Source organism: Cladophialophora carrionii (assembly GCF_000365165.1).
Source record: "Cladophialophora carrionii CBS 160.54 unplaced genomic scaffold supercont1.1, whole genome shotgun sequence".
In the NCBI taxonomy this organism is placed as follows: domain Eukaryota; kingdom Fungi; phylum Ascomycota; class Eurotiomycetes; order Chaetothyriales; family Herpotrichiellaceae; genus Cladophialophora; species Cladophialophora carrionii.
In genome coordinates this window covers 3570465-3594494 of record NW_008481816.1, presented here as the reverse complement: position 1 = coordinate 3594494, position 24030 = coordinate 3570465, and the positions used below count along the sequence as shown (strand labels likewise).

Below are 24030 nucleotides of genomic sequence, written 5' to 3'. Positions count from 1 at the left end.
TTGTAAAGGCTGCCAGCGCTCAGCCTTCGCTCGCTCCCCTTTTCAAATGGAATCTGGAATCCTGCCCGTGCCGCTTACGAGTAGTTGCGAGTGGGAGTCCAAGGCGTGTAGGCGCCCCAACCAAGCGCTTGGAGACGTGTCTATCCAAGGACTGCGCTCCTCCTGCGCCCCTCGTGCCCCACGTCCTCGGGCGTCAATCGCGGCTTCGGGCCTCTGATTCGCGGACAGGGCCACATCCCTCTCGTGATGAAGGCAGACACGCAGACAAGATCTTGTGTCGATCTGCGGCATCAGCGCATCTCCGTAGACCGAGTCAAGCTCGCTTGGGAATCACATCAGAGGTCAACTCGCGTGCATGGGGCGCAATTAATTCTAGACGGTAGCTACAGTAACTTTGAACTCCCGAGATCGTTCTACTTCGTGAGAGATACGGCGTACTCGCAAATGTGTACCTCCACACATTGTGCCAGCAAACAGTGACGGGCGCCTCAGCCCCGGGCAAAGTCCACGCATCGTCTAAATCGTTCGCGTGGAGGTTGCGACCGCTGAGCTCAGTCTTAATGACCGACGTCCACTCTGACATGAACATCGGATATCCACCTCGCCATAGCGCAGGCACAGTAGGCTTAGACCGGGGGGTCGTGAGAATGGTGTTTTCATGCCCACCAGCGCGTGTTATTCGACCTCGTCTACATTCGAATGTATGCGACCAGACGCCGGACTGGGCAAGGAAGCGGCGAACAACGCCTCTCGACTCCGGACCGCGTGCGAGCTGCTCTCGGACAAGGATCGTTGCTGCTGTCTGGTGACCGCACGACGCCAGCACTCCTCCCACTCGGACTGAAAGCGCTCGAACCACCAGAATTTCCGACAGATCATGGAGACTTTTTTCCACGTCCGCGAAGCAGGGAAAGATTCCAAGACGTAGTCGAGGAGTTTGTCCGCCCTGGGAATGGGCTTAGCAGAGTAAGTACGCCAGCTGACGAGGAAGGAGATCCAGATGAGGACTTCGGAGTCTGCTACCGACGGGCTGTCGATGGCCCTGGCACCCTTGGTCAACGCGGCGAGCGACGCCGTGTCGAATATGTTTGTGCGGTTCTCTCCACTGACATGGCGCACGGCAATAGCGAGACCTAGACAAATGACATGCTCCAATCCTGGCGGGAGCCCTGACCGCCTGAGGTCAAGGAGGAGCATAATGGCGTTACGCGAGCACTCTCTGGGCTCGGCGAAAAGGCGGCAGTATCGATCCCGTGAGTTTGCTGCTTGCTCGGCCGAAGTAGTGGCACCATCTACCAAGGGCACCCAGGAGGCAACTTCAGCCAGCAGCTTTATGCACTGCACGCTCAGATGACCGGTCAACGCCACCTCCGCCAGACCGACGGGAAGCTTAGCGACGTCGCGGCAGATGTCAGGCGGAAAAGGATGTTGGACGAATTCGATTTGCCTCGCGGGGATCGAGGTTGGGTCATCTGGACTGATCTGGAGATATTGGCCAAGCGCAATGTAGAATTCCATCCTGCTTAGACATCAGCCTGCATCGACAAAGGTTTGTGCTCCGGTAGCAAGGCTTACATGTTGACGATAGCTTTCACCGCCAGATGAGCAGGCGAGTTGCTCAGGCCTCCACGTAAGCTAATTATCTGTCTGGCGCCTTTCAGATGGGCTTTGAGTGACAGCAGGTCGCGGCGACATGACTGGTGGACTCAGAGTCAGGCTCAGACCATGGTGGTGGCAGTAGCTGACTTACATCGGCCACCATGAGGTGGGTGATGGCGACCAGAACACCATCGTCAAGGTGGGCTTCGGGTGCGCTCAACCGCTTGCGCACCGACAGGATAGCCTCGTTGTGCAACTTGAGCATCTCATGGGACCGGTTGACGTGAAAAGGGTCGCGGCGCCAGTCATGTAGACTCTGGGCTGCCATGAGGACGCATTTGAAGAGGTCAGGGTCTTGCATAGACATCGGGAAGACGACCGATACCACAGGATGGTCGACGTCCGGAGTGATCTTGAGACATAGCTCTTCCTTGCGATATATGCTAATATCTGCGGGCCGTCAGTCCGACCCTCGTGTGCTGGAGTGTATCTGCTTACACTCGTCAACGCTCTCTATCGACATATCTCCACCTCCTGACGGGTAGGATGCGAAGGCTTCACGTCGGTAGGAGTCCAGCGGCGTGATAATCAGCTTGGCCTTGGTCGCGGACTTCTCGGTCGATGGTGCATTATGTTTGTCCTTGACTTGTACCAGACCGGTTCGGCGATGCAGCCGTCGAACATGATTCAGGGAATCCGGAGCACTCATGAGCCTGATAGAGCTGATTGCTTCTTCGCCGAGTCGGCAGCTGTTGCGATTCGGGAGTAAATCATTGCGATGCTTGTTACGACAGTGCCATCCGGTTACCCTTGATGTTTGACAAAATGGGCAACACTGGGACAGTATGAGCGTCCGAAATCAATCGAGATACGAGACTTTCTCAAATCTTGGGCAAGAGAGAGGAGGGGGAGACGAAACCAGTCTTGCTGGAAGAGGGACGAAGGTTTTAGACGAGGCCCGGAAAAGAAAGCTCCCAGGAAATTGTGCGGGTATACGGAGTATCGCGCGGCAGGTATTGATTGAAATGGCATTTGATAATGTAACGGTGGGTTCGGCCGCAATATCAAGCTGCCAAAGATCTGAGATGAACGCTTTCTTGAACTCTCGTCGGTGCCTGAACTTCCAGGCTGTTTTGGCCCGGCAGTTTGAAACGGCGTGCGTTTGATTTTCGGGACGACGATTGAAGCTTCCGAGTTAGACGGATTCTGGAAGGTCGCTCGACTCTTGGTTTCTCGATCTGCCCCTTGATCCAATCATACTAGCGCTGACTTTTCTGCTATTTGGGCATAGCTCAGCCAGCGGATATACCCAGGAGAGTAACCACCCATGGATTTTGCATCGTCACGTCGTGGTGTGAGACGGCGTTGTACTTTGTTAGTCAGCGGCTTGACCGAGGGGCCCCAAAAGACAGTAGGCATCGCAGCAGGGATTGTAGTTGAATCACAGGATGCTGCTGATATCGAAGTACCGGCCTGTATGCTTTCCGAGAGCTAAAGCCAACCAGAGTCAGCATTGCTCTCACGAGTTGCATGGTACTCGTACAGAGCAGGTCCTCTGTACTCCGTACCTCCGTATGCATTCTCCAACGGCTAGGCTCGGGTGTCCCGGATCCAATGTAGTCGATCCGGGGGCTTCGCCGGCGTGACACCGGGCATAAAACCACAGAGGGCGGGCAGTCCGTTGGTCTTCAAGACCACCTTCATTATCAAAGCAATGTGTTCGGATCTTTCCGGAAACGAGGCAATTTCCGCCAACCTGCTCGTTGCAGTGGTGGGCTTGAGTCGACGGAAGGGGTGATTGCTACCGGCTTCGTCGACCACAATGGCGGATGGTCATCACTGATGCGGTCGCATACATTGCTTTTGCCCGGACTGCGACATTGCTTTGGGATATACACCACCTACTCATGCTCGGATTGTGACGACGTAGAACGGTTGTTCGTGGCTGGAGAGCTGCAAAAGTCCCTGCAGTAATCGTACCCCGTACTTCGTACTATTTGGCCACAATGACTACGGAGTACTCCGTAGTTCCCCAGAAATCCCTTGGTCAACTTTGAATCGTTCAAGCTTGCGCTGGCTGATTGCCTGCTGGAGGACGGTCAAGCCACAGCGGCGTGGCGGCCCCGATGGCCATCACCCTTGTTAGGTAATCTTGATGTGGATGGCTGGGTGATGGTGTCAGCAGATATCAGTGAGGTCCTGGATCCTGCGAGAATTGTTTCCAATACGCTGCATACACCGAGCCCCCGACGTCTGCCCTCTGTGCTGCTTCTTCCGAATGCACATGCAGCTACTGCTCAGTGCCCTCAAAATGGTCAGCAATGGTGTGCCTTATGGGACCTAGGTACCACAGTATGCGATGGGCAAAACTTAATTGACGCCGGATGAGGAATGATGGCATTTGCCAAAGAACTGTGGTTAATGAACCGAATAAACACAGCATGTTTGAGTATGCAATGCAATGTCCCCATATTCTTGACTCCTCGCCCACTTACCAACTTACTCGTACTCGTACTCTGTACGTCCACGAATCATCCCAGAGTTGCGGGGACATACTGTGAAGAGCGGAGTGCAACCCGGTCGACGATCATACTCGACGTGAGGCTTGACGCCATATTCATGGCCAAGGACGGGAAGGTGGGAAGGCGTGGAAGGCCTCAACCCCCAAACCAAGGAAAAGACCCCCAGCATGGACATCCGGGTGTGGTACTCCGTAGACATCTGGTTGTCCTGCAGACAGCCCGAAGTCAACTCAATCTTCGACCAACAGTACCCAGTAGTCCACTCGTCGCGGACTGTGGTACTCCGTAGTCCGGAGTGCACTCGAATGTGGCGCGAGTCCGAGGCCGGGTTACACAGTCTTTGGTAAGTCCGCTTGCCTGACCGGTGCCCAGAAACCCCAGTTGCTGCGCAACCCGAAACGCTCTAAGGCGGCCCAGAAGAGAAGTGTAGCTCGAGGAACAGGAAAGGCTTGCGTGGCCGGAGTGGCGAGATGACGCGGTGGCTGTGCTTCGAGACATCCCCTGACATCCATTGTGGATTCCAAAGGCCTCTGTCGGCCAATACAAACACGCTCAGCCGGCGATCTGCGCCAGGGTCACGAATAAACTCGCATAGATTCACTTCTCGACCAGGACAGCAGACGCCCGGCTGGACCGGGCTGCATCCTTTTTTGGACAGGACTTTCCTGCAAGGCTGTAGGTTTCCCATACGGCCCACATGCGGCTTGGAGAACAGACGTGATGATTGTGGCTCATTTGGTGCTGTTCCCACAATATCCTGCGAAACGTCACCTGGGGAGAGACAGCGTACTGGGTATATATGGCTGAAAAGTGTCTCCTTCTGCAGTCATTCTTTTCAACGTCAGCCCAAGACATAACTCAGGACTCGCCGCCGGAACAGTCGTACCTCCTTCGTGACTTCGAACAGTCCCTCAACATGCATTTCTCCAAGTCCATCGTGCTGGCTTTCGCGGCCAGCGCTGCTGCTCAAGACGTCAGCTCCATCGTCTCAGCAGCCACTTCACTCGCCTCCTCCTTCGCCAGCGATGCCACTTCTGCTTTCGGGTCTGCAACCTCGGGCGCCAACTCAGCCATCTCCTCAGCAGAATCGTTGGCATCCTCATTCGGCACCAGCGTGTCGTCGGACGTCAACTCGTTGATCTCGTCCGTTGAATCTCAAGTCTCCTCGATCTCGGCTTCGGCCGCATCCGATGTTGCCAGCCTGTCATCAGTGGCCGCGACAGCGACAGGCTCGGCCCAAAGCAGTATCTCAAGCCAAATCAGCAGCATTCTCGCCAGCGCCAGTTCCGCAGAGAACAGTGTCGTCAACAGTGCCACCTCGGCGGCTTCCTCCTACTTGACCTCAGCTTCAGGTGCGGCCAGCAGCGCTGCATCATCTGCATCCTCGGCTGCAAGCGGTGCTTCCGCCTCCGCGACAAGCGACGCTGGAAATGGTGCCAATGGGTACACGGTGCCCGCCATTGGAGTGTTTGGCAGCTTGTTTCTTGGTATGGTGGCCTTTTTGTAATAGTATCACTGGGGACTGAACGTCAAAGCGACGTCGACTAAGATGGAGGGAGGAGTGTAATATAGCATGGCCAGAGGATGGGGGTAAAATATGAGGCGTCCTATTACACGGTTAATGAGTCTCGTCGCTGTTATAGGCTTAGCCATTACACCATATTTGAAGTAAGACTGTGCAATTACGACTGACTCCTGAGCCAATGTGCAGTTCATACCACGTTGTAATGCTTCACCACTTCAGTGTCTTGTTGTTCTCGATGTGCTGAGTAGAAGTATCAGAACCATCGACTGTTCAGTAGTCCAAAGGACGCGAAAGTACCGCTAGTTGGCGACTGATGACCCGAAAATCGCCCATGATCATCAATGGCTCTTCACCGCACCCAGTTCAATGAAATGATACCACACTCGTAGTACTGTGTAGTCTGGAGTTTCCATAGTATCCCACGCAGGAAATCTGTTCCTTCAGGCCCTTAAGCTCCGTTGTATGGTTTCAAATTGCCACAGAAGCGAGAACCAAGTGCGCCCATGGATACAAGAAAATGTGTACGGCTGCTGTTGGGGCAGCTCAGATCCAACGTCTGGGTGTGAGGCTCTGTCTTCCACTATTCATTAGAGACTCAACAGCAGTCCTGGGACGGGTCCTTGCGGTCGGTAGCCACCCAATGAAGCTGAGGCATCCTCAGTCCGTAGGGACTCGACGTAGCCTAGCCGTGGCGACAGACAGTCCTTTGTAGCCTCATGCACGTCGAGACCATGAAAGGACTGCGTAGAGGACGAGCCGGGTGGACGCCATTGACTGCTGTGAGCATGAGGTACATTGGGCTCATCCGTTTCAGAACTTACAAAGGGAGGAATCGAAATCATCGAGATAGGCACACAGCCGAGGCGAGGGGGCTCTATGCACGCCTCACCTTGCCTAAAGCTCGGCATGTATTCCTCCTAACTCATTGCCAACGCGGCCCAAGGGGCACACTAATGAGCGCCCATGTTCCGCGTTTCCAGCAGGAACGAGGCACGGCGTCTGCAGTCTCATAGGCTGTCTTGCTCCGGGCAGCCGCCAGGGGTTTTCCCTGTCGGATATTACCATACTCTGCGTACGAGTATACCGGTCGACGTCATTTCCTGTCGGTGAGGATATTCATGTAAGACGTGTTGGGCAGCAGCTCGCGGGATCTCCAAGGCCCATCAGGTCGGCTAGCCCGGCATCGTCGACTCGACGCCTAGGAATCGAAAACGACTAGAAGAAACCATACACCTGCTTGAAGCTGGTTTCGATGCTCGGTCGGTAATTTTGGGCAGCGACGCTGGAGTCTACCCAAGAGGTCAGCGATAGTACCAACAATGAGCTCCTCACGGAAGCAACAAAAAGATGTGGAGGTCAAACTGGCCAGCGTGTGGGCGCATCACTGCATGCCGTGTATAACTCAGGAGTGCTGCATGCAAGATGACGAGAAGAGACCGGTCGTCGCTCACACTTAGGAAGGCCAGAGGAGCCATCCACCATGTGGGCGCAAAGCTGCCCGTGCAATACTCTCTGTACCCTCCGTCAAGACCTGAAATGAGGTGATAGCCCAGCCAGACATCCATGGGTATTTTTTGGGTGTCTTGGTCCAAGCCGACATGATCGGCACTCTCGTTGGGCACAAACTGACTTATCGCCCTAGAAAGCATAGTAGGAGCAGAAAGTACAGAGGCGTCGTATCTCTGCCCCGGACAAATTCCACCCAGATATTGTACGTGCCGGTGGCGAAACGCCTCTTCTTGAGCACGCGGATGTTTAATGCTCTAGCTGTCATGAAGTGAGGGCTCCGGTCGCTTGCGCCCGACCCATACCACTTCCGCTTCACCCTGAGCGGAAACGTACAGCGATCGACACAAACGAGCAGCGGATCGTCTGAGCGGAAAATTGGTTGAGGCTCGGTCAACGGCGCGAAGCTTGAAGCTACTCCGTACGGAGTATGCTAGAGAGGATCCGAATCCACAATTGGGCGGCGAAGATGCGCCCCAACTTCACAAGGAAACCGGCAGCGGCACTGGCTACTCGTAGCATCGACCAGCAGGAATGCTGACTGGGAAGCCACGGCGGTGGGAATTCTGTTCGTGCGATCCTACCTTTGGACGATGCAAGGCGAAGTGCACCCCAATTGTCCAAGCTGCAATGGAAGTCCAGCAATGATGGAGACGACGGATGTGGTACGAACTTGTGGCGCAGGCGGTGAGATGTGGCGCCCGCGACTTTCCTTCCACTGTGGTGTACGGAGTACACAGTAGGGGGCCTCCTCTCGGGGGCTGAGACGCCCCCAACATGGCGGACGAGGCGGGTGAGGCTCGGGGGGTTACGACGGAGTACGTAGTACCGTGTATATTTTAGAGAGTATCAGCCAAGGAGCCATGGCCATATACCCAGTACACAGTTCCGGCGCAGGGGTGTACGTACACAGTAGGTCATGGAAGAGTGTTCCGAACTTCCTTAGGCGCTTCGTGAGGTGGCCATTCTGAGCCCGCTTGAGGCTGTCGTGCCGCATTGGTGACTCTAAAGTGCCGCTTTCAAAAAGAGGCGCCAGTGCTGGGCCCACGGGCTGTGATCACCTGAGCAATCCCGCTGCAGTTTCGAAGGGTGGGCGCTTCCCGGAGCCGAGGGAGGATTCGTATCAGTGGGCTTCAGTGTGGACTGGTCGACTGTGCTCGGGTTGTCGATGCTACGGTGGCAAACCCAAAAGCCACGGCGACAGGTGAAAAAAGGTTCGAGACAACTTTTCATGTGCAGGGTGCAATCACGCGCAAGAGAAGAAGTGGACACCTGTTTGATTTTTGCCGCATCTGCAGGAACAAAGTGCGCCGGATAGGCGTGAAATCTGATGGACATTTGCAGTGGGAGGCCACTGACAGCTCAGCTGGATACCTGCACCCAAGCCGCGCCTAAAGCTGCAAATCCCCTGCCCCTTCCAGTTAAGAGCCACTCGCCTGCAGGTCAACCTTAGCCCTGCGGTTCTTCGTTCCCGGCTCCTGGTGACAGCGCGAGCTTCGGCTACGCGCTGGTTGGCGGCATGCCTGGACTGATGGCTAGCCAAACCCAAAGGCGCTTTCACTTGTTCGCATTGCCAGGAACGTCATCCACCGTGACAGTATCACCAGTATCGGTCCCCGGCTGCCAATGTGTCTCATCTTAACCCTTTCCGACACAAAGACAATTGCAATAGCTGCCCAATCAATCCACCCTCACAGCTTCCCGTAGACCGGTCAATCTTGCTGAACACGAGCTCCCAAGCGTGACGATGGTGCTGCCTGATCGTCCACTGGGCACTGGTCTGTTTGACACTTCTGTCCACCTGCCTGCCGGTGCCAATCCACGTCTCCACAGCCCGCCACGGTTTCCACAGCCTTCTTTACCACAGTCGCCCCTTTCGCATCCACACCTTCATCTGCTTGCAAGAGTGCTGGGTTCGTCTCGCCTTACTGCGGATGCTGCCGTCTTTCAAGCCACCATTCTGCTGGCTACTGGGGTACTGCTGCGACCTTCTTACCCGAGGACCCCGTCCTCGTCATCCCAGTCATTCCTGGCAAGCAAGGCTTAGCTCTCGTTGCCTGATGCTAGATACCAATTTGGGAGTCTGCCTGATGCGAACCCATTTCACCAGGCTTCAGTGTCTCAATAGGCCTGCATCGCACTGAGTCACTTCAGTTCATATAAGACACTCAATTCCTCCTCGATCAGCATCCTCTGTCATCACTTTGACAACCAGTTCTCCGACGCCACAGGCCCTCCGCCAGACTCCTTCAGCGCAATCCATCACCCCTTAAATACTAGCAACATTCTTGGAACTCGCCCCCACCTCCATCAACTGTCACCACTTTTAGAACATCGCCACAAATACCCAAATACCCCGAACCAGCCTTCCAGACTTCCCATCAGACAACGCCTTGAGCATCCCAGCCTTGAATCATACAACACTTCCACCTCCCACCAGGAATACAAACACTCCGTCTACTGTTGCTGGAGTGACCTCCGTTACTTCGACAACGCGGCCTAGAGGCATACAAACAGCAGCCAAATCCTCCTTGAGTCAGACAACCCAACCACCAACCAACAAGATGCCTGCACAGTATCACAGCTCCTCAGGCTCCAGCAGCGCTGGCGAGAGAATCTACCACGACTCGCGAAGAGAACGACCAGAGCGGAAGGAGCCTCGCAAGCCCATCAAACGCGAGGTCATTGTCATCCACCATAACACCGTCACCCGCGACGAGCCTCTTCGGTCAGCCGGCATGAGCCACAACAGATGGACGTGATCTTGATCCAACAAGCACTGAACATCAACACGCAACGTCTACACGAATGGTTTTTGCACGAGGGACTTTGATACCAAGCGAAGGAGTTTCATGGGTTAGGCTGGAGAAAGGCCACTATGCAGCAAAAGGGAATTGGTGTTGGGATATTGCCACGGTTATCACCACTCTCGAAGAGTACGGGAAGCTATCGCTCAAGCGTTTCTTATGTCACAGGGTCGCGGATTGCCATTCAACCCATTTCTGTACCACTTTTGAGGCACTGGCTACTGTCCCAGGCCTCGCTCATGTCATAGATATTGAGAACCATAGAAAGAGAAGGACGCAAGTCTGGAATGTACTCTACGGAATACAGAGCATTGTTTATCGCTCGCAAAGCTTGCCTTTATCGATTGCGGGATCGTATCTTCAGCCTATCGATAAAACCATCATGGGTCCGCCCCGAGATTGCAAAGGCGTAACAAAGTCGCGTTCAGCTCAACGTGGTCGCTCTAATTTTTCAGGCATGCGCGAGTCCATCTCACCCTTCCTTCGCCCAGGGCAACAGAGGCGCTTTGATTCCCGTCTCACCCTTCTTCGGCGTCGATCACAGCAGCCCAAAGCATTTCTGCAGAAGCGTACTATGTAAGATCGTCATACAGAGCATCCAATCGTGGCACAGCATCGGCCTCCAATCAAGCGGGACGGGTGAGGCGGCGGCTTAGCTCCTTTTGCTTCTAGCTGCGCCCGACGCAGTGGGCACACCTCGTCGAGTCGGATTGAGTCAAGCGAACAAGAAGAGCATCTCCATTCGGTGGTTACACCCGTGCAGGGACCCTGGCAAGCTCCTGCAATTTGGGGCTAGGGGGTCTCTGCCTTGGTCACCGGCGATAGACCAGTGTGAGGCGCCAGACTCGAATGGTCACTCCAGGAGTCATCCACGACTCTTCCAGTGATGTCTGCGCCGCTGAAATCTGCCGAGCGCCCTCAATCCGATTCAAAGAAGCTGACTTGGCGGAACTTTTGGTTCGGGATGATGAGCAATTATCCTGGAGGTATTGAACTTGCTGCGAACAAATCAGCACCGCTACGAAGACTACGATGTACACAGTATGCCTCCGGCCCAGAATTGCTTACACCGGTCAGGTACGCGTACTGCTCTCCGGCATGGCCGGCCGTCTCCGAGCTCCAGGGCAACGAGACGCGGTGCGCGGCAAACCAAAGGGCCATGCACGCACTTAAAAGTCGCTTGTGTCTCGCTGCGACCTTTCCCCGATCGCTCAGTCCAGTACGTACCTTACAGCTGGCAACGACTACTGCATGCCACGACAGCGACCTGTGGAGGTTCTCTGCACGCAACAGCGAATGCTACTCGCCTGAGGACATGACCTGCAGTTCCCGTTAGCTGCAGTAGCCGCCGAAGTACCGTGCATGAAGACGTCTTTTACTCGTCACGACCAAAGATCCTGCTCCATCTGCTACCCCATGAGTCCGACGGCCCTTGCAGCGACTGTTGTACCTATCGAGAGCTCTGATAATCGGTTACTTGCGGTCCGGGGCGACACCTGGGTGCTGGCAACATCTGCAAATCATCGCAGGACTTGTGGCACGCAATCGCGAATCCTCGGCCACGTGTCCAACGTCTGCGAAGTCCTTTTTCTCCCTCCAGTGAGCCTCGGACGGTGAAGGAGGCTGTCCATCTGCGATTTATTCACATTCGATGCGTTCGCACTTCATCAACGGCCTTTGCCTAGCAAAATACCACCTGCACAGCCATGCGGATTCCCTGTTCTGATGCAGCAAGTGGACATACCAGAAACAGAAGTCATGACGCAAATCAATAAACACTTCTGAACCTTCTGTCGAAAAGTCTAGCACGTAATCGAGTCGGGACTGATGCATCGATTCTGCAGGGTTTAACTCCAGGTACAGTATAGTTCCTCTCAATTGAAATCTGTTTCCGATCTCTCTGCATCTCGTGTCTAGTCTCGTCAAATACCCAAACAGAAGTCGATGACATGGCAGCCATCCGCGCCCTGTACGCATCTGCGAGTCGAGCTCCCCTGCGAGCCACACCTCGAACCGTCCAGATTCACCCGATCCGGACCTCTCTTAGGCACCTCAACACCGACACAGCCCCGGTCCTTTACTCCGCCCATGCCAAAGTTGTTGGCGCTCGCACCGGCCACGTCGAAGGCGACGATCTGAATGTCGACCTCACCATGGCCAAAGCTCTAGGCGGGTCGGGGGACAAGGGCAAAACAAACCCAGAAGAGCTATTTGCTGCTGGATATGGCGCCTGCTTTCAGTCTGCCATGAACGCCTCGGCAATAAGCCTCAAGGTTCAGATGCCAGAGAAGAAGGAGGACAGTATTGTGGAAACAACAGTACATCTCGTGGGAGATATGAAGAAGCTAGACATGGGGATCAGGGTGGATATGAAGGTTAGCGTAAAAGGGTAGGTCCTCTCGCGACGGCGTAGGGCAAGCAAGCAACGAGCTAACCAACGTTTGTTTCTGCAGGCTGAACAAGACGGATCTGGAAAAGGTGATTGAAAAGGCCAAAGAAGTGTGTCCTTATTCACGAGCCACCCGAGGGAACGTCACCACGAATATCGAGGTGGTCCAGTTGTAGCCCGAGGTAAAAATGGAAATACCTGTCGACCCTTTCTTCTACTCTGTAGCACTCGCGACTGGTCCCATACTTCTTGCATCTGTCCAAGCTCTGCAGGAGCACATTCTGGTCTTCTCTGGCCGCCCAGAGCCCGAGTTTCGCCCCTATCCTCAGTACATGTAGACGCCAGGAGCCCATTCCCCTTCACCTTTCTCCTCCTTCTCAATGCTATCGATGATTCTCTTCTTGATCATGTCCGGCGGCGGAGGTCCCGAGCCAGCCGTCTTGCTGACATCGGCGCAGAACAACGGCAGCGGCTTGACCGCATCTGCGGCTTCCTTGATCGCTTGGACGTCATCCTTTGGGTAGCCTCCTCCGATGATGATGAGAGAAACGTCGCTCCGAGCACTCCCCTCGGCATTGGCTCCCAACCCTGACGACGGCGCTGTTGTTTCTCCTCTAAGCAAGGCCGGAATTTCCGACACCGCCGTGTCTCGAGAGGTGCACACGTGGACGACTGGCCGCCACCTCCAGTCAATTCGGAACCTGCCTTTGCGCGCGAGGGGACAGGAATGACAAACCTTCAATTTTGGGGGCCAGGATCTTGATCATGGCTTGTGCCATTTTTGGCTCGCGGCCGCAGAGGATGGCAGCGATGGGGGCCATCTTTGACGGTTTTGGTCACGGATGCTGAAGGGACAAGAAGGTTGGGATTCGCGCGCTCTGGATCGTGGCCGTGCCTGGGGAGTCAGAAGAATAGCAACAGGAACAGGAAAAAAGAGAAACTTCTTTACTATGGCGAAACGAAGACGAAGCTGTCAAGTGCTTGGAAAAGTCCTGGGACTCGGCTGTCGGTGAGATGGTCTTGCTCGGTGATGGGAAGAAAGGCCTGAGAAACTATCGTCTGCACTGCGCACAGTGTGCAGTACATATGCACTCTGCAGTCAGCACGAAGTCAATCCCGACACTCCTGTACTACAATACTGTAGCCAAGACAACAGTGCCTGAGGTTCGTTCCTGAAGCGGCGTGTCGGTGAGCAAGGGCTTAGCATTTCCTTACCCCACATCTCACGGTTCACTCATCCAGATGTGACCACGATTGGTTGTTGGCCTGGGCTCGTGGCTCTCTTAATTATTTTTCAAGGTCTGGCATGTGGCATCATGAAATGGCGTGCAAGAGGACCAACATGTCAACCTACCCACTCCAGGGATCGACTTGGCAGGATCAAGCCCGACGCATCAGCAGTGAGGGCACCGATTTAGAGCCATGAGAGCTTCAGGTCAAAGTGCATGTCTCAGCCTGTATTCTCACCACGTCCCAGGCGCGGAGAACATTGTCGCACTGCTCTCTGTTACGAGTGAATTCCAGTTCTACTTCTCCAGAAGGCATATTGGCACGCAATAACCGTCGACGCACCGATGGGCCTACCAACAGTGACTGCTCGCCTGCAGTCGTCCCTTCGAGCCACGAAGAGTTAATCTGGAAATGCGCGACTTGCCGGCCGTCGACTCATACAGTACTGATCACACCGACGGCGCACGTCAAGAACAGCAATATCATGTCGCTCTTGAGGGGCACCTAGAATCCCGTTTTGGACAACATACCCACGCCTACAGAGCTGGTGTCAATCGCGATACCTATCACCTACCTGTCTGCATTCATGCTTCCAACAATGACAACGCCACAACGGACATGGACTGAATATGCTTCGTTCTGCTTGGGATCAGGTCTGCGATATGGGTCATGACTCCTGCGTGCGCGGGGAGCTGGGCGCTTTCCGATGAAGAACGAATAATACCACCGACCGAATATGCCATCTCCAGCCCGACGACAATGGCGGCTTCAGAGCTACTGGAGGGTACCGGCCGCGGGATTCAGCAGACGCTGTCCATCCATCCAGCTCCGCATTGTCAGCGGCTACTCTTGATATGCACTTGTCGCGAGGTCCGATGGTCGTTCTGTCATTGCAAGATTGGCCGCCAGCTCGCTCATGGGAGGGGCGTGACACGACTGCCGGACTCCAGGAGGGGAAGTCGCTTTCGGAGCAGCTCGATAGAGCACTCTGTAGTACTTCAATATGTCGCTCGACCTCGGAACCAGAACCTCCGGGCCCCGTCTTGGTCTGCCTGCACCGGCTCGAACCCTGAAGGATGGACTCCGGCCTGCCAAGTTGTGCGCATCGCAGTTGACAGAGAAGCAGTTTCCTTCATTGCTAAATCCAATATCTTGCCATCTGAATCTCAAACGGCGTCGAAACCGAAGAGCGTATGACGTCTGGGCCCGACCGTGGCGAATGTATCAGATCTCATCTTTGGTAGCCCGGCCAGTCGACAACAATGGCTTGTGCGGGCGGATATGCATCGTGAACAAAGGTCAAGGAATACACTGGGCAAAGACCCCTATAACCATCACTCCAACCGAAATCCAGGGAAATTGTCGCCATGTCCGATGTACATTGGATACAAGAAGGTTTGGTATAACGACCAGCCTTTATCCCCAAACTTGTGGTCCCAATTACTGGTCGGATACTAAGAAGGCACGGACACTTGGGTGTTATCGACAGCATCGAGCGCCACCAGCGGCTTGTCCGATGGGCCCAGGTTTGGGGGAGCTCGATCGTGCAGCTTCACGTCCGCTGATTCGCAGTTTACATCAGCATAACTTCATCCACATCCGTGTGTTGGCTCGGGCACCGCTATACACTCCGGTTTGCAGCCATTTCACGTTCGAAGACACCGAGCCGTGGGGTCGAGCGCAACTCTAAGGCTCTCCAACAGGGCGTTCGACCCTGGTTGCAGAGTGCTAGCCGCCCAAGTTTCGTACTAGGTCTTCTCGACGCAGGTGGCAGAGAACATACGGTCTAGCAAGCGCATCATTTCCATTACGGTCTTGAGCATGAAAATTGCGATGCAGAATCAGGGCCGACTGCATCACCGCAGTCACATCTCGAGCGGCCACTCTCCGAACCCCAGGGGAAAGTCTGGCCGATTCCGGTAGCCGACTTATCCACGATATTGCTCTCTCTCGACGACAAACACACCGGAAACTCCACAAAAGTGATGATCGGCATCGTCGCTCCATTGGAGCCCCAGAATGACCAGGGACGCAAGACATCTATTTGCGGGGAATCCACGTTAGTGCTTTGGTGCAGCTACGCTTGCTTGCAACTACGAAACCAAACAGAATGGAGACTCGCGATAGACACGGCTCGAAACAGGCTATTTGGCAACTGCTAATAGGCATCTCCATCCCGATGGACGATCCAGGTGAACATTCGGGACAAAACGAATTGGTCTCTTCGACATATGAATTGTTGTGGCCACAAGTCTGAAGTCAATCCCGCACTCATCGCGTTCCTTCGACCATAGCAACAACCATGAGCAAAAGCGACATTGAGCATGTTGAGCTCCCAGCTCTCGACAAAAGTAATGTCGGTCTCTATGCGGAAGAACATGTCCAAGGCCTTGCGATTCCAAAAGTCACCTGGTGGAAGCACAAAGGCCTTCGGCGTCTTTATCTCATGATCCCGATCCTGTTTCTGTCCGCCACCACCAATGGCTATGACAGCAGTCTCCTCAACGGCCTACAGACTCTGCTGCCATGGCAGGACTGTATGTCCACAGGTCCCATGTCTCTTTCATTGCTCGCCCGACGCTAACAGGTTCAGATTACAATCACCCCAAAGGCTCTAGGATCGGACTATTCAACGCCAGCTACAATCTGGGCGGTCTGTCTGCGCTTCCTTTTTCGGCTTACATCTCAGACCTCTTCGGTCGCAGAGTAGGCGTGTCGTTGGGTATTGTCATTATCTTCGTCGGCACCATCATCATGGTCGTACCGGCAGCCAACCATGACGGCCGGTTCATCGGGGGTCGGTTCTTGGTTGGTCTGGGCGCCAATATCTCCCAAGGCAGCGCTCCCGTGCTGGTCACCGAGCTGATCTACCCTCAACACCGAGGCCGCATGACCACGCTGTATAATGTGATCTACGCGGTGGGTGCCATCGTGGCCGCCTGGACCGTCTTCGGAACCGTCAAATATGACTCCAATACCGGATGGATCATCCCGAACAGCCTCCAGGTGCTCATGCCCGGCATCCAACTGCTGCTCGTGTGGTTCCTGCCAGAATCGCCGCGCTGGCTCGTGTCCAAAGACCGCCACGACGAAGCCCTCGCGGTTCTGGTCAAATACCACGGCGCTGGAGACGTCAACGACCGGTTCGTGGCGTCGGAATTCTACGAGATCCAAGAGACGATCCGGCTGGAGAAGGAAAACTCGCGCAACGGCTGGCACATGTTCTTCAAGACGCCGGGCAACCGCAAGAGACTGGCCTTGATCGCACTGACGGCCTTCTTCTCGCAATGCTCCGGCAACGGCCTGATCAGCTACTACCTGCACAGCATCTTGAACACCATCGGCATCACCCGCTCGTACGACCAGAGCATCATCAACGGCGGCCTCTCCATCTGGTCATTCCTCATGGCCCTCAGCGCGGCGTTCCTCGTCGACCGAGTCGGGCGAAAGCCTCTCTTCCTCGCGGCCGGGGTGGGCATGCTGCTCGCCTTCTCCGTGTGGACCGGCTGCTCCGCCGTGTATGCTCAGACCCAGTCCGCCAGCGTCGGCAAGGCCGTGATCGGGATGATCTTCCTGTTTAATGGCGCTGCAGGGCTCGCATGGCCGGGCCTGACGGTCGCGTACCCGGTCGAGATCCTCCCTTTCAATCTCCGCGCCAAGGGGATTGCGTGCCTGTACGCGTGCAAGGCCCTCGCTTCCGTCTTCAACCAGTACGGTATGTGTGTGTGTGTGTGTGTTTTCTTACTTGTCTTATTCGGCGCAAAACCTACGTACTTTGCGCTCAGCGGCGACGGCTGACATTTTCCACCGGACAGTCAACCCTATCGGTCTCGAGCATCTGAACTGGAAGTTCTACTTCGTCTACATCGCCATTCTGGTCTGCGAGATCGCCATTATTTACTTCTATTTTGTGGAGACAAAGGGACCGACTCTCGAAGAGATAGCTCGGCTCTTCGACGGTGATGATGCGAATGTTTCGGGGAAGGAACTCATCGACCGGGGCGCCAAGGGCAACGTTGAGGTGGCCGTGACTACTGTTCGTGAGGAGAGCAAGTGAGAATAGATCTATGGTCCTGTGCAGCACCTCATAGACGATGCGGGGTGGAATGCCTAATGTATGGGCAAGAGAGAATGAGTGACTACTGGGTGGTGCTCTCGTCGCAAGAGACTAGCACCGCCATGAACGGGGAAGGAGAAGGGTTAGGGAGGAGCAGTCTATCAATGTAGCCGGGTGAATAGGTTACATTTCGATCTCTACATCACAAAATCTGAATATATCAAAGCTCATCCTCGTGGCATCCCGTCAACGCGTAAGGCTAGTATAGTAACCCGTCTGCTGTCTGTCGAACATGATAATGCTGAGCCCCAGGGTTCTAACGAGGTCAACGGTCCCGGTGACTCCCCGATCGGTACCCTGGCCATAGGGACTAGGGGGATGTACTTGGTACTGGGTACACAGGGCGAGGAGTCTCGGCTAAATTGTGGCCCCAGCGATAGTGCAGCTACTGTACTCAGTACAGGATCTCAGCCTCCAGACTTTCATCTTGATATCCCACCTCCACATCGTAAGAAGTCCGCGTGGAGAGGTCTCCGGTTGCGGGGGATTTCCTTGGAGCACTGACGCTTCAGAATGTCAGGCTGATGCCGTATCAGGTACGAGTACTCCGTACAGACGACATTGGTGCTTTGATCCCCCCTCCATTTAGGCTAATAGCATCCGCGCGCGAGGATTTGACGCATCAGCAGCATTGAGTGCGCCGTCGCCCGCAATGCCTGTTTCTGTGGCACAGTATGCCGTGTTTGATGACTCCGTGCAGTTCGTCCGTCCATCCATTCAATTCGGATCCTCGGATCACTGGCTGCCTGCGTGGATCCGCGAGGACTTATAGCTCGGTCGTCTGGGCTCGGGCCCCCTGAGACGATGCATTTGATGTGAGAACATCCCAAAAACCCCAGACTAAGGCTGCCACAGACAGAGGTGTGAAGAGAGAGAGAGCGCGCCTTTTTTTTTTTTTTAAATTTCTAGAGATAAAGTCATCCAGCGAAGCAACCATGCCGGGCAAGATCCAAGAATGGACCGACTACAAGTTGACGGAGGAGCAGAAGCAGCATTGGATGGACCATGGCTTTGTCAAGGTTGAGAACTGCTTCTCCCGCGAGTTTGCCGACCGGTGGACAAGCTCGATCTGGACGCGCCTGGGCGCCGATCCCAACGACAAGTCGACGTGGCCGACGGAGAAGCTCAACATGCCAGGCCACACGGTCATTTCGGTCAAGGATCACGCGCCAAAGGCGTACGCCGCCATGTGTGAGTTGGTCGGCGGCGAGGATCGCGTGGCAGATTGGTACGTACCTTCACTGTAACCTAGCGCGCCCCTTCCCAGTTGTTTCCCTGTGAGGTTGTGTTCAAGGGACATCATGCAGGAGTTCCAGCGCGTCCATCATTTGTCTTTCCCTCTGAGGTTGTGTTCAAGGAACATGATGCAGGGAGTGAGAAACCATCATGTTGACTTCCTTTCTCATTCTCCGGCGAACAGGTGCAAGAACTGGAAGGACGGCTGGATCCCGAACCTGGGGAAGCCCGAGTACAAGGCCACGGACGAGCTCGACTACCGCACGCTGGACAACTGGCACTGCGACGGTGACTGGTTCACGCATTACCTCGACTCGCCCGAGCAGGCCCTGCTGGTGATCCCGCTGTTCACCGAGATCAAGCCCAAAGGGGGCGGGACCGTCATCTGCACCGACGGAATCAAGCTGGTGGCTCAAAGATTGGTGAGTGAGGGTGCTGTTCCGCCGCCTCGCTATAGGGTACCCTGACACATGCCTCTCTCAATCCAGTACGACCTCCCACAAGGCGCGACACCGTACCTCGCCGAGCGCGGCTCGCCCGAGATCCCCAAGTCCAACCCGCAGCGCCGCGAGCTGTGGAATTCATGGGTGCGCGACCCGACCCTCTGCCGCGACGAGTCCTTCCACGAGGCCACGGGCCAGGTGGGGGACGTGTACTTCCTGCATCCCTTCATGCTGCACTCGGCGTCGAAAAACCTGCTGCGCCAAGTCCGCATCATCACCAACCCGCCCGTCGCGCTGAAGGAGCCCTTCAACTATAATCGCGCCGACGGCAACTATAGCCTCGTCGAGGCCAAGACCTTGAAGGATCTCGGCCGGCCCCAAGGCTTGCCGGACTGGAAGATCACAGGGCCGAGGGAATTGCTGTCCGCGGCGGGCGGACGGATTCAGGTATGTGCGACATCTCCTCTCCGCGGTGGTTCTTCCTGCGAAGCAAGCAAGCAAGCACAAACTGACTTAGGTGCGAACAGATGCAGGAAGAAATGAAGAAGAAGGAGCTGGAACGGCTCAAGGTTGCCGGCATCCCGATCCACACGTTGGGAGAACTGAGCGAGTACAAGCTCGATTATTACCCTTCGTAAGGCCTTCGAAGGGCCTCCTCGCGAGATCGACGTACGGAATGCAGAGTGCTTGCACTTGCGAGAAGATCAGGAGACCAAAGGACAAGAACAAGCCCATGGCCGTGATGGCGACGATCTCGACGACGAATGCGCCAGTTTAGTCGCTGACCTCGTTGGTGCCGTGGGTGCTCAGTGTGCACACGTAGGCACGACCATACCGTACCAGAGTGCCCTCGATAGGTGCTGACTAGATTCAAGCTTGAATGTGGCACATGAGACCGTAAATTCGTATTTTAGGCATCTCTTTCCGTACAGAGTCTACGGTGTCTATTCTAGATACCAAAAGAGTCAGAAGTGGAGAAATGACACAAGCTGAGAATCCAATTCAACCGATACAGGCCCCAGGTCTTGAACAGCTGGGCGCCTATGCCATCACCGGGATAGCCTCTCCGCCGCCCTGCTTTGCCTTCTTCACGTTCTTCCACTCCAACAAGCACGACGCAATGAACGCCACGCACGACACCGCAACGGACACCCGATAGCAATCCTTCAGTGCGTAGACGTACGCTTGGATGGCCTGGCGGAGCTCGCCCTCCATTCCGCTCTGCTCCAGCGCGCTGCGGATGGCCGTGGCGCCCGTGCGGAGGAGAAACTGCGGATCCAGGTCCGGCGCATATTTGGCGGCACCTTCGACTAGGCCGTTGGAGAAGACCGACTGTCCGACAGCAATGAAGAGCGCACCGCCCAGTGACTGGCAGAACATGAGCAGGACGGTGCCCTGTGGGATATCCGCCATGGGGAGGGCCGTCTGCACGGCCACCAGGGGAAGGTTGAAGCCGAAGCCGGCGCCGAGACCCGCCACGATTTGGTAGCCGAACCATTCGCCGAAAGGCGAGTCGACGGTCCAGGTGCTGATCAGGCCGTAGCCGACGGCCATGAGCGCGGATGCGCCCATGAGGATGGGAGTGTAGTAGCCGATTATCGTGACCATAATGCCGCCAATGATGGATGTCAGGACCGTGGAAAGCATGAGTGGCAAGATCTGGATGCCGGACTCGGTCGGCGAGGATCCCTTGACGCTCTGGAGGTAGAGCGGGAGGTAGTACATCAGGATGAAGATACCGGCGCCGAAGAAGAAGACAAAGGCACAGGCCGCCATCAGGGTGCGCTGCTTGAGGAGGCGCGGAGGAATCGTGGCCGCCTCGCCCAGTCGCCACTGGGAGATGGAGAAAAGGACGAGCATGAGACCCGCGCCAACAAAGAGGCCGATGATCCGGGAGTTGCTCCACGCGTAGGTTGAGCCGCCCCACTGCACGGCGAGCAGCAGCATGATGATCGCAGGGATGAGAATGCCAGCGCCAATGAGGTCGAGTTCCATCACTCGCTTGAGGAGGGGCTTCTCTGACAGCTTGGGGTCTTGAGGGATGTGGAGGACGAAGAGAACCACGACAACAGAGAAGGCGCCGATGGGGAGGCTGAAGAAAGACGGCTGTTAGTTTGCATGGTACGCTGCGTGGGAAGTAGTATGGGTATACTCACTTGATGTAGAAGCACCACCTCCACGAGAGTTTGTCCGTAAAGACACCTCCTGCGGCGGAATTAGCATCCAGGCATTGATCCGATCGAGCAGGACGTACCCAAGAGCGGACCGGCAACGCTGGCGAGTCCCCACATGGCACCGAAAACCCCAAAGACCAAGGGTCTGCGAATCAAAGGGACTGTGACATGGCAAGTCAGTTGCTGGGTCGATCCAAGACCGAGAGCTTGATGATGGTTTACCTGAATGGGCGATGATGACCAACGAGCCAGAAAAGATGCCGCCGACGCCAATGCCGGCGATAGCTCTTCCGACAATCAAGGCAGTGCTGGACGGCGCCACGGCGCAGATCAACGAGCCCAGTTCAAAAACGCCAATGGCGGAGAGAAAGACCCATTTGATCTGAAAGACCTTGTAGATGCGCCCGAAGCTCGGCTGAAGCGCCGTGGACGTAAGGAAATACGCGCTCCCATACCACCCGATGTCGTTCACACTGCGAAAGCGGTCGGTGATTTTGGGGATGGCCGTGGCGATGATGGTCTGGTCCAGAGCGACAAGAAAGACAGCCAAGCAAAGCGCAATGATGAGCGTGACCAGCTTGAGTCCATGGGGGTAGTTAGTATGGTCTTCCGTCTCGGTCCCGGCATCAGCTTGCACTTCCTCCTCCTTTCCCTTTTCTTGCTCAAGGACGTCGGTGGCGAATGTCTCACTCTTCTCGTTCAGAGCCTCGCTGGGCTTGTGGACGGTTGAGGCAGATGAGACCGAGGTAGAGTCGGCATTGTTATGATGCTGAGGTGGTGTCCCTGTCCCGTGTTCTGGCTCTCGCTCCACCGCTGTCACCGTGGGCAACGTCTGAGCCTCTGATACAGCCATCGTCCTGCTAAAGAGAATTATGCTTGCAGAAGTCCGGATCAGTAGTCAGTCAACTGGCGGAAATGATTAGAAAAGGGAGAAAGACTTCTGGGCCAATATAGGACTATATGATGGAAGCTGAGCCTCGTATCTGGGAGCTAATTCTGAATACGAAATGGAGTTAATGATTCACAATGCTGGGTCCGTGCTGGGTCCGCGACTGGCTGGACGGGTCATAATGCGAGATCTCGGGACAACTGAAATTCACGTCGACGCCCTTGACAAGCCAAAACGGACAAGCTGGTCGCTATGGTCCAATGATAAGGCAGTCGGACCAATTTCAAGGGGTTGTTGAATTTTCACTTAGATCGAGGACTCGGATCGAGTCGTCAAACTTGACCGAGTGGGTCACCAACATACCACGGGCGGCTCAATGGTGTCCCGACCGTCTTGGCGTCACGTGGGGCTGAGTGGCGGAAGACGCAGAAGCACCGACCGTAGGAAATACGGTGGGACATTGTGGCCCCTACGCACCGCTCTTCTACGAATCTACAAGGAGCGTCGATATCCATGCTTTCTCTCGTATAGGCGCATTTTTGACGGGTGAACCCATGCTTGGCCTCCAGCGAACGACAAGCTGCTCGCAGCTCATTCAGCGGTCATCTCCGACCGTGCCGCTTTCCAAACCATCGACTCACGACTCCCTCCCCTCCACCCTTCCTCCCACCTTCTACTCACCTACCTCCTCACCCGTCCAACTCGTCCTTGGCTAGGTGATCCTACTTTACTCTGTAGTGGGCTCTGCCAGGAGGGGATGTTGGGCACGAGGTAAGTAGCAGATCTGGCAGACGCAAGGGTCACTGGGTTCCTCGAAACTGGGTATGAAGAGTTGACATGAGTTGGCTACCAAGGAGTGTAACTATGCGGCCTGACAAGGAAAGATTATGTACGCTCGCGTTGAGCTGTGTCCTGCAGCACACTGCTGCCATTCCCTCTCCAGATCACTTCAGAGCACCAGCGCCAGCGCTTGTCACATGAGTTCTGCCTTCAGCCTCGCCCACAAGGCCTATTAGTCCCCGGCTCAGCACTCCTCCCTGCTCGCACCCCCCCAAGAGGTCGTGTGTGTGTGAGAGGTCGACTTGTACCTACCACCCATCTCCCTTTTCCCTTCAAATGGTGCAGGTCCACTTATTGAGGACGCTGATGGAACTGTCCGAGGTATGTGTGCACCCATTCATGTCGATGTCGGCTCCAGCCACATTCGCAATCGCTTGACCGCAGGCATTTCCATCGGCACTGCAATCGGAGATTTTGAACGCGATCAGGTTACCATCCGAGCAGGTGAGCGAGTGGTATTGACCGTCTGCTGGAAGATTGCCACTGTCGCCACCGATCGTTTCCTCTACATCCCCACAAAAGACACTGCCACCCGCTTGAGCGGTGCCGTCCTGTCGCCTGGCAAATCGGCCAGGTGGTGGTCCAATGGGTGTGGTGTTGGTGACCTCTTGCGTATAGCCAAAGGTGAGAGCTTGGGTGAGGCTGGCAGAAGCCAGAGTAGCAAGGACAGGAAGGATGAACTTCATTGTGACGTGTGTGTGTGTGTGTGTGTGTGTGTGTGTGTGTGTGTGTGTGTGTGTGTGTGTGTGTGTG

General features: G+C 55.4%; 8 protein-coding genes across 8 annotated transcripts; 5 read left to right on the top strand and 3 right to left on the bottom strand.

Moving 5' to 3' along the window:
- Nucleotides 1–675: 675 nt before the first annotated feature.
- On the bottom strand, nt 676–2308 carry G647_01277 (uncharacterized protein; the record flags this gene model as incomplete). The annotated part of the gene is made up of 4 exons (XM_008724677.1): nt 676–1519; nt 1576–1697; nt 1751–2049; nt 2098–2308. 4 exons carry the CDS (start codon nt 2306–2308, stop codon nt 676–678), a joined length of 1476 nt encoding a protein of 491 aa, XP_008722899.1.
- A 2729-nt stretch (nt 2309–5037) lies between these two features.
- On the top strand, nt 5038–5628 carry G647_01276 (uncharacterized protein; the record flags this gene model as incomplete). Its single annotated transcript, XM_008724676.1, has 1 exon — nt 5038–5628. The coding sequence occupies one exon, from the start codon at nt 5038–5040 to the stop codon at nt 5626–5628; it is 591 nt and encodes a 196-aa protein (XP_008722898.1).
- Nucleotides 5629–9716: 4088 nt separating this feature from the next.
- G647_01275 (uncharacterized protein) lies at nt 9717–9914 on the top strand (the record flags this gene model as incomplete). The annotated part of the gene is made up of 1 exon (XM_008724675.1): nt 9717–9914. One exon carries the CDS (start codon nt 9717–9719, stop codon nt 9912–9914), a length of 198 nt encoding a protein of 65 aa, XP_008722897.1.
- Nucleotides 9915–11908: 1994 nt separating this feature from the next.
- Nucleotides 11909–12524, top strand: G647_01274 (uncharacterized protein; the record flags this gene model as incomplete). The annotated part of the gene is made up of 2 exons (XM_008724674.1): nt 11909–12348; nt 12413–12524. The coding sequence occupies 2 exons, from the start codon at nt 11909–11911 to the stop codon at nt 12522–12524; spliced, it is 552 nt and encodes a 183-aa protein (XP_008722896.1).
- A 149-nt stretch (nt 12525–12673) lies between these two features.
- On the bottom strand, nt 12674–13169 carry G647_01273 (uncharacterized protein; the record flags this gene model as incomplete). Its single annotated transcript, XM_008724673.1, has 2 exons — nt 12674–13020; nt 13085–13169. The coding sequence occupies 2 exons, from the start codon at nt 13167–13169 to the stop codon at nt 12674–12676; spliced, it is 432 nt and encodes a 143-aa protein (XP_008722895.1).
- A 2711-nt stretch (nt 13170–15880) lies between these two features.
- Nucleotides 15881–17635, top strand: G647_01272 (uncharacterized protein; the record flags this gene model as incomplete). Its single annotated transcript, XM_008724672.1, has 3 exons — nt 15881–16115; nt 16172–17293; nt 17394–17635. The coding sequence occupies 3 exons, from the start codon at nt 15881–15883 to the stop codon at nt 17633–17635; spliced, it is 1599 nt and encodes a 532-aa protein (XP_008722894.1).
- Nucleotides 17636–18630: 995 nt separating this feature from the next.
- On the top strand, nt 18631–20012 carry G647_01271 (uncharacterized protein; the record flags this gene model as incomplete). The annotated part of the gene is made up of 4 exons (XM_008724671.1): nt 18631–18923; nt 19116–19353; nt 19420–19821; nt 19902–20012. 4 exons carry the CDS (start codon nt 18631–18633, stop codon nt 20010–20012), a joined length of 1044 nt encoding a protein of 347 aa, XP_008722893.1.
- Nucleotides 20013–20415: 403 nt separating this feature from the next.
- G647_01270 (uncharacterized protein) lies at nt 20416–22401 on the bottom strand (the record flags this gene model as incomplete). The annotated part of the gene is made up of 4 exons (XM_008724670.1): nt 20416–21466; nt 21531–21579; nt 21629–21709; nt 21771–22401. 4 exons carry the CDS (start codon nt 22399–22401, stop codon nt 20416–20418), a joined length of 1812 nt encoding a protein of 603 aa, XP_008722892.1.
- Between the last annotated feature and the right edge of the window lie 1629 nt (nt 22402–24030).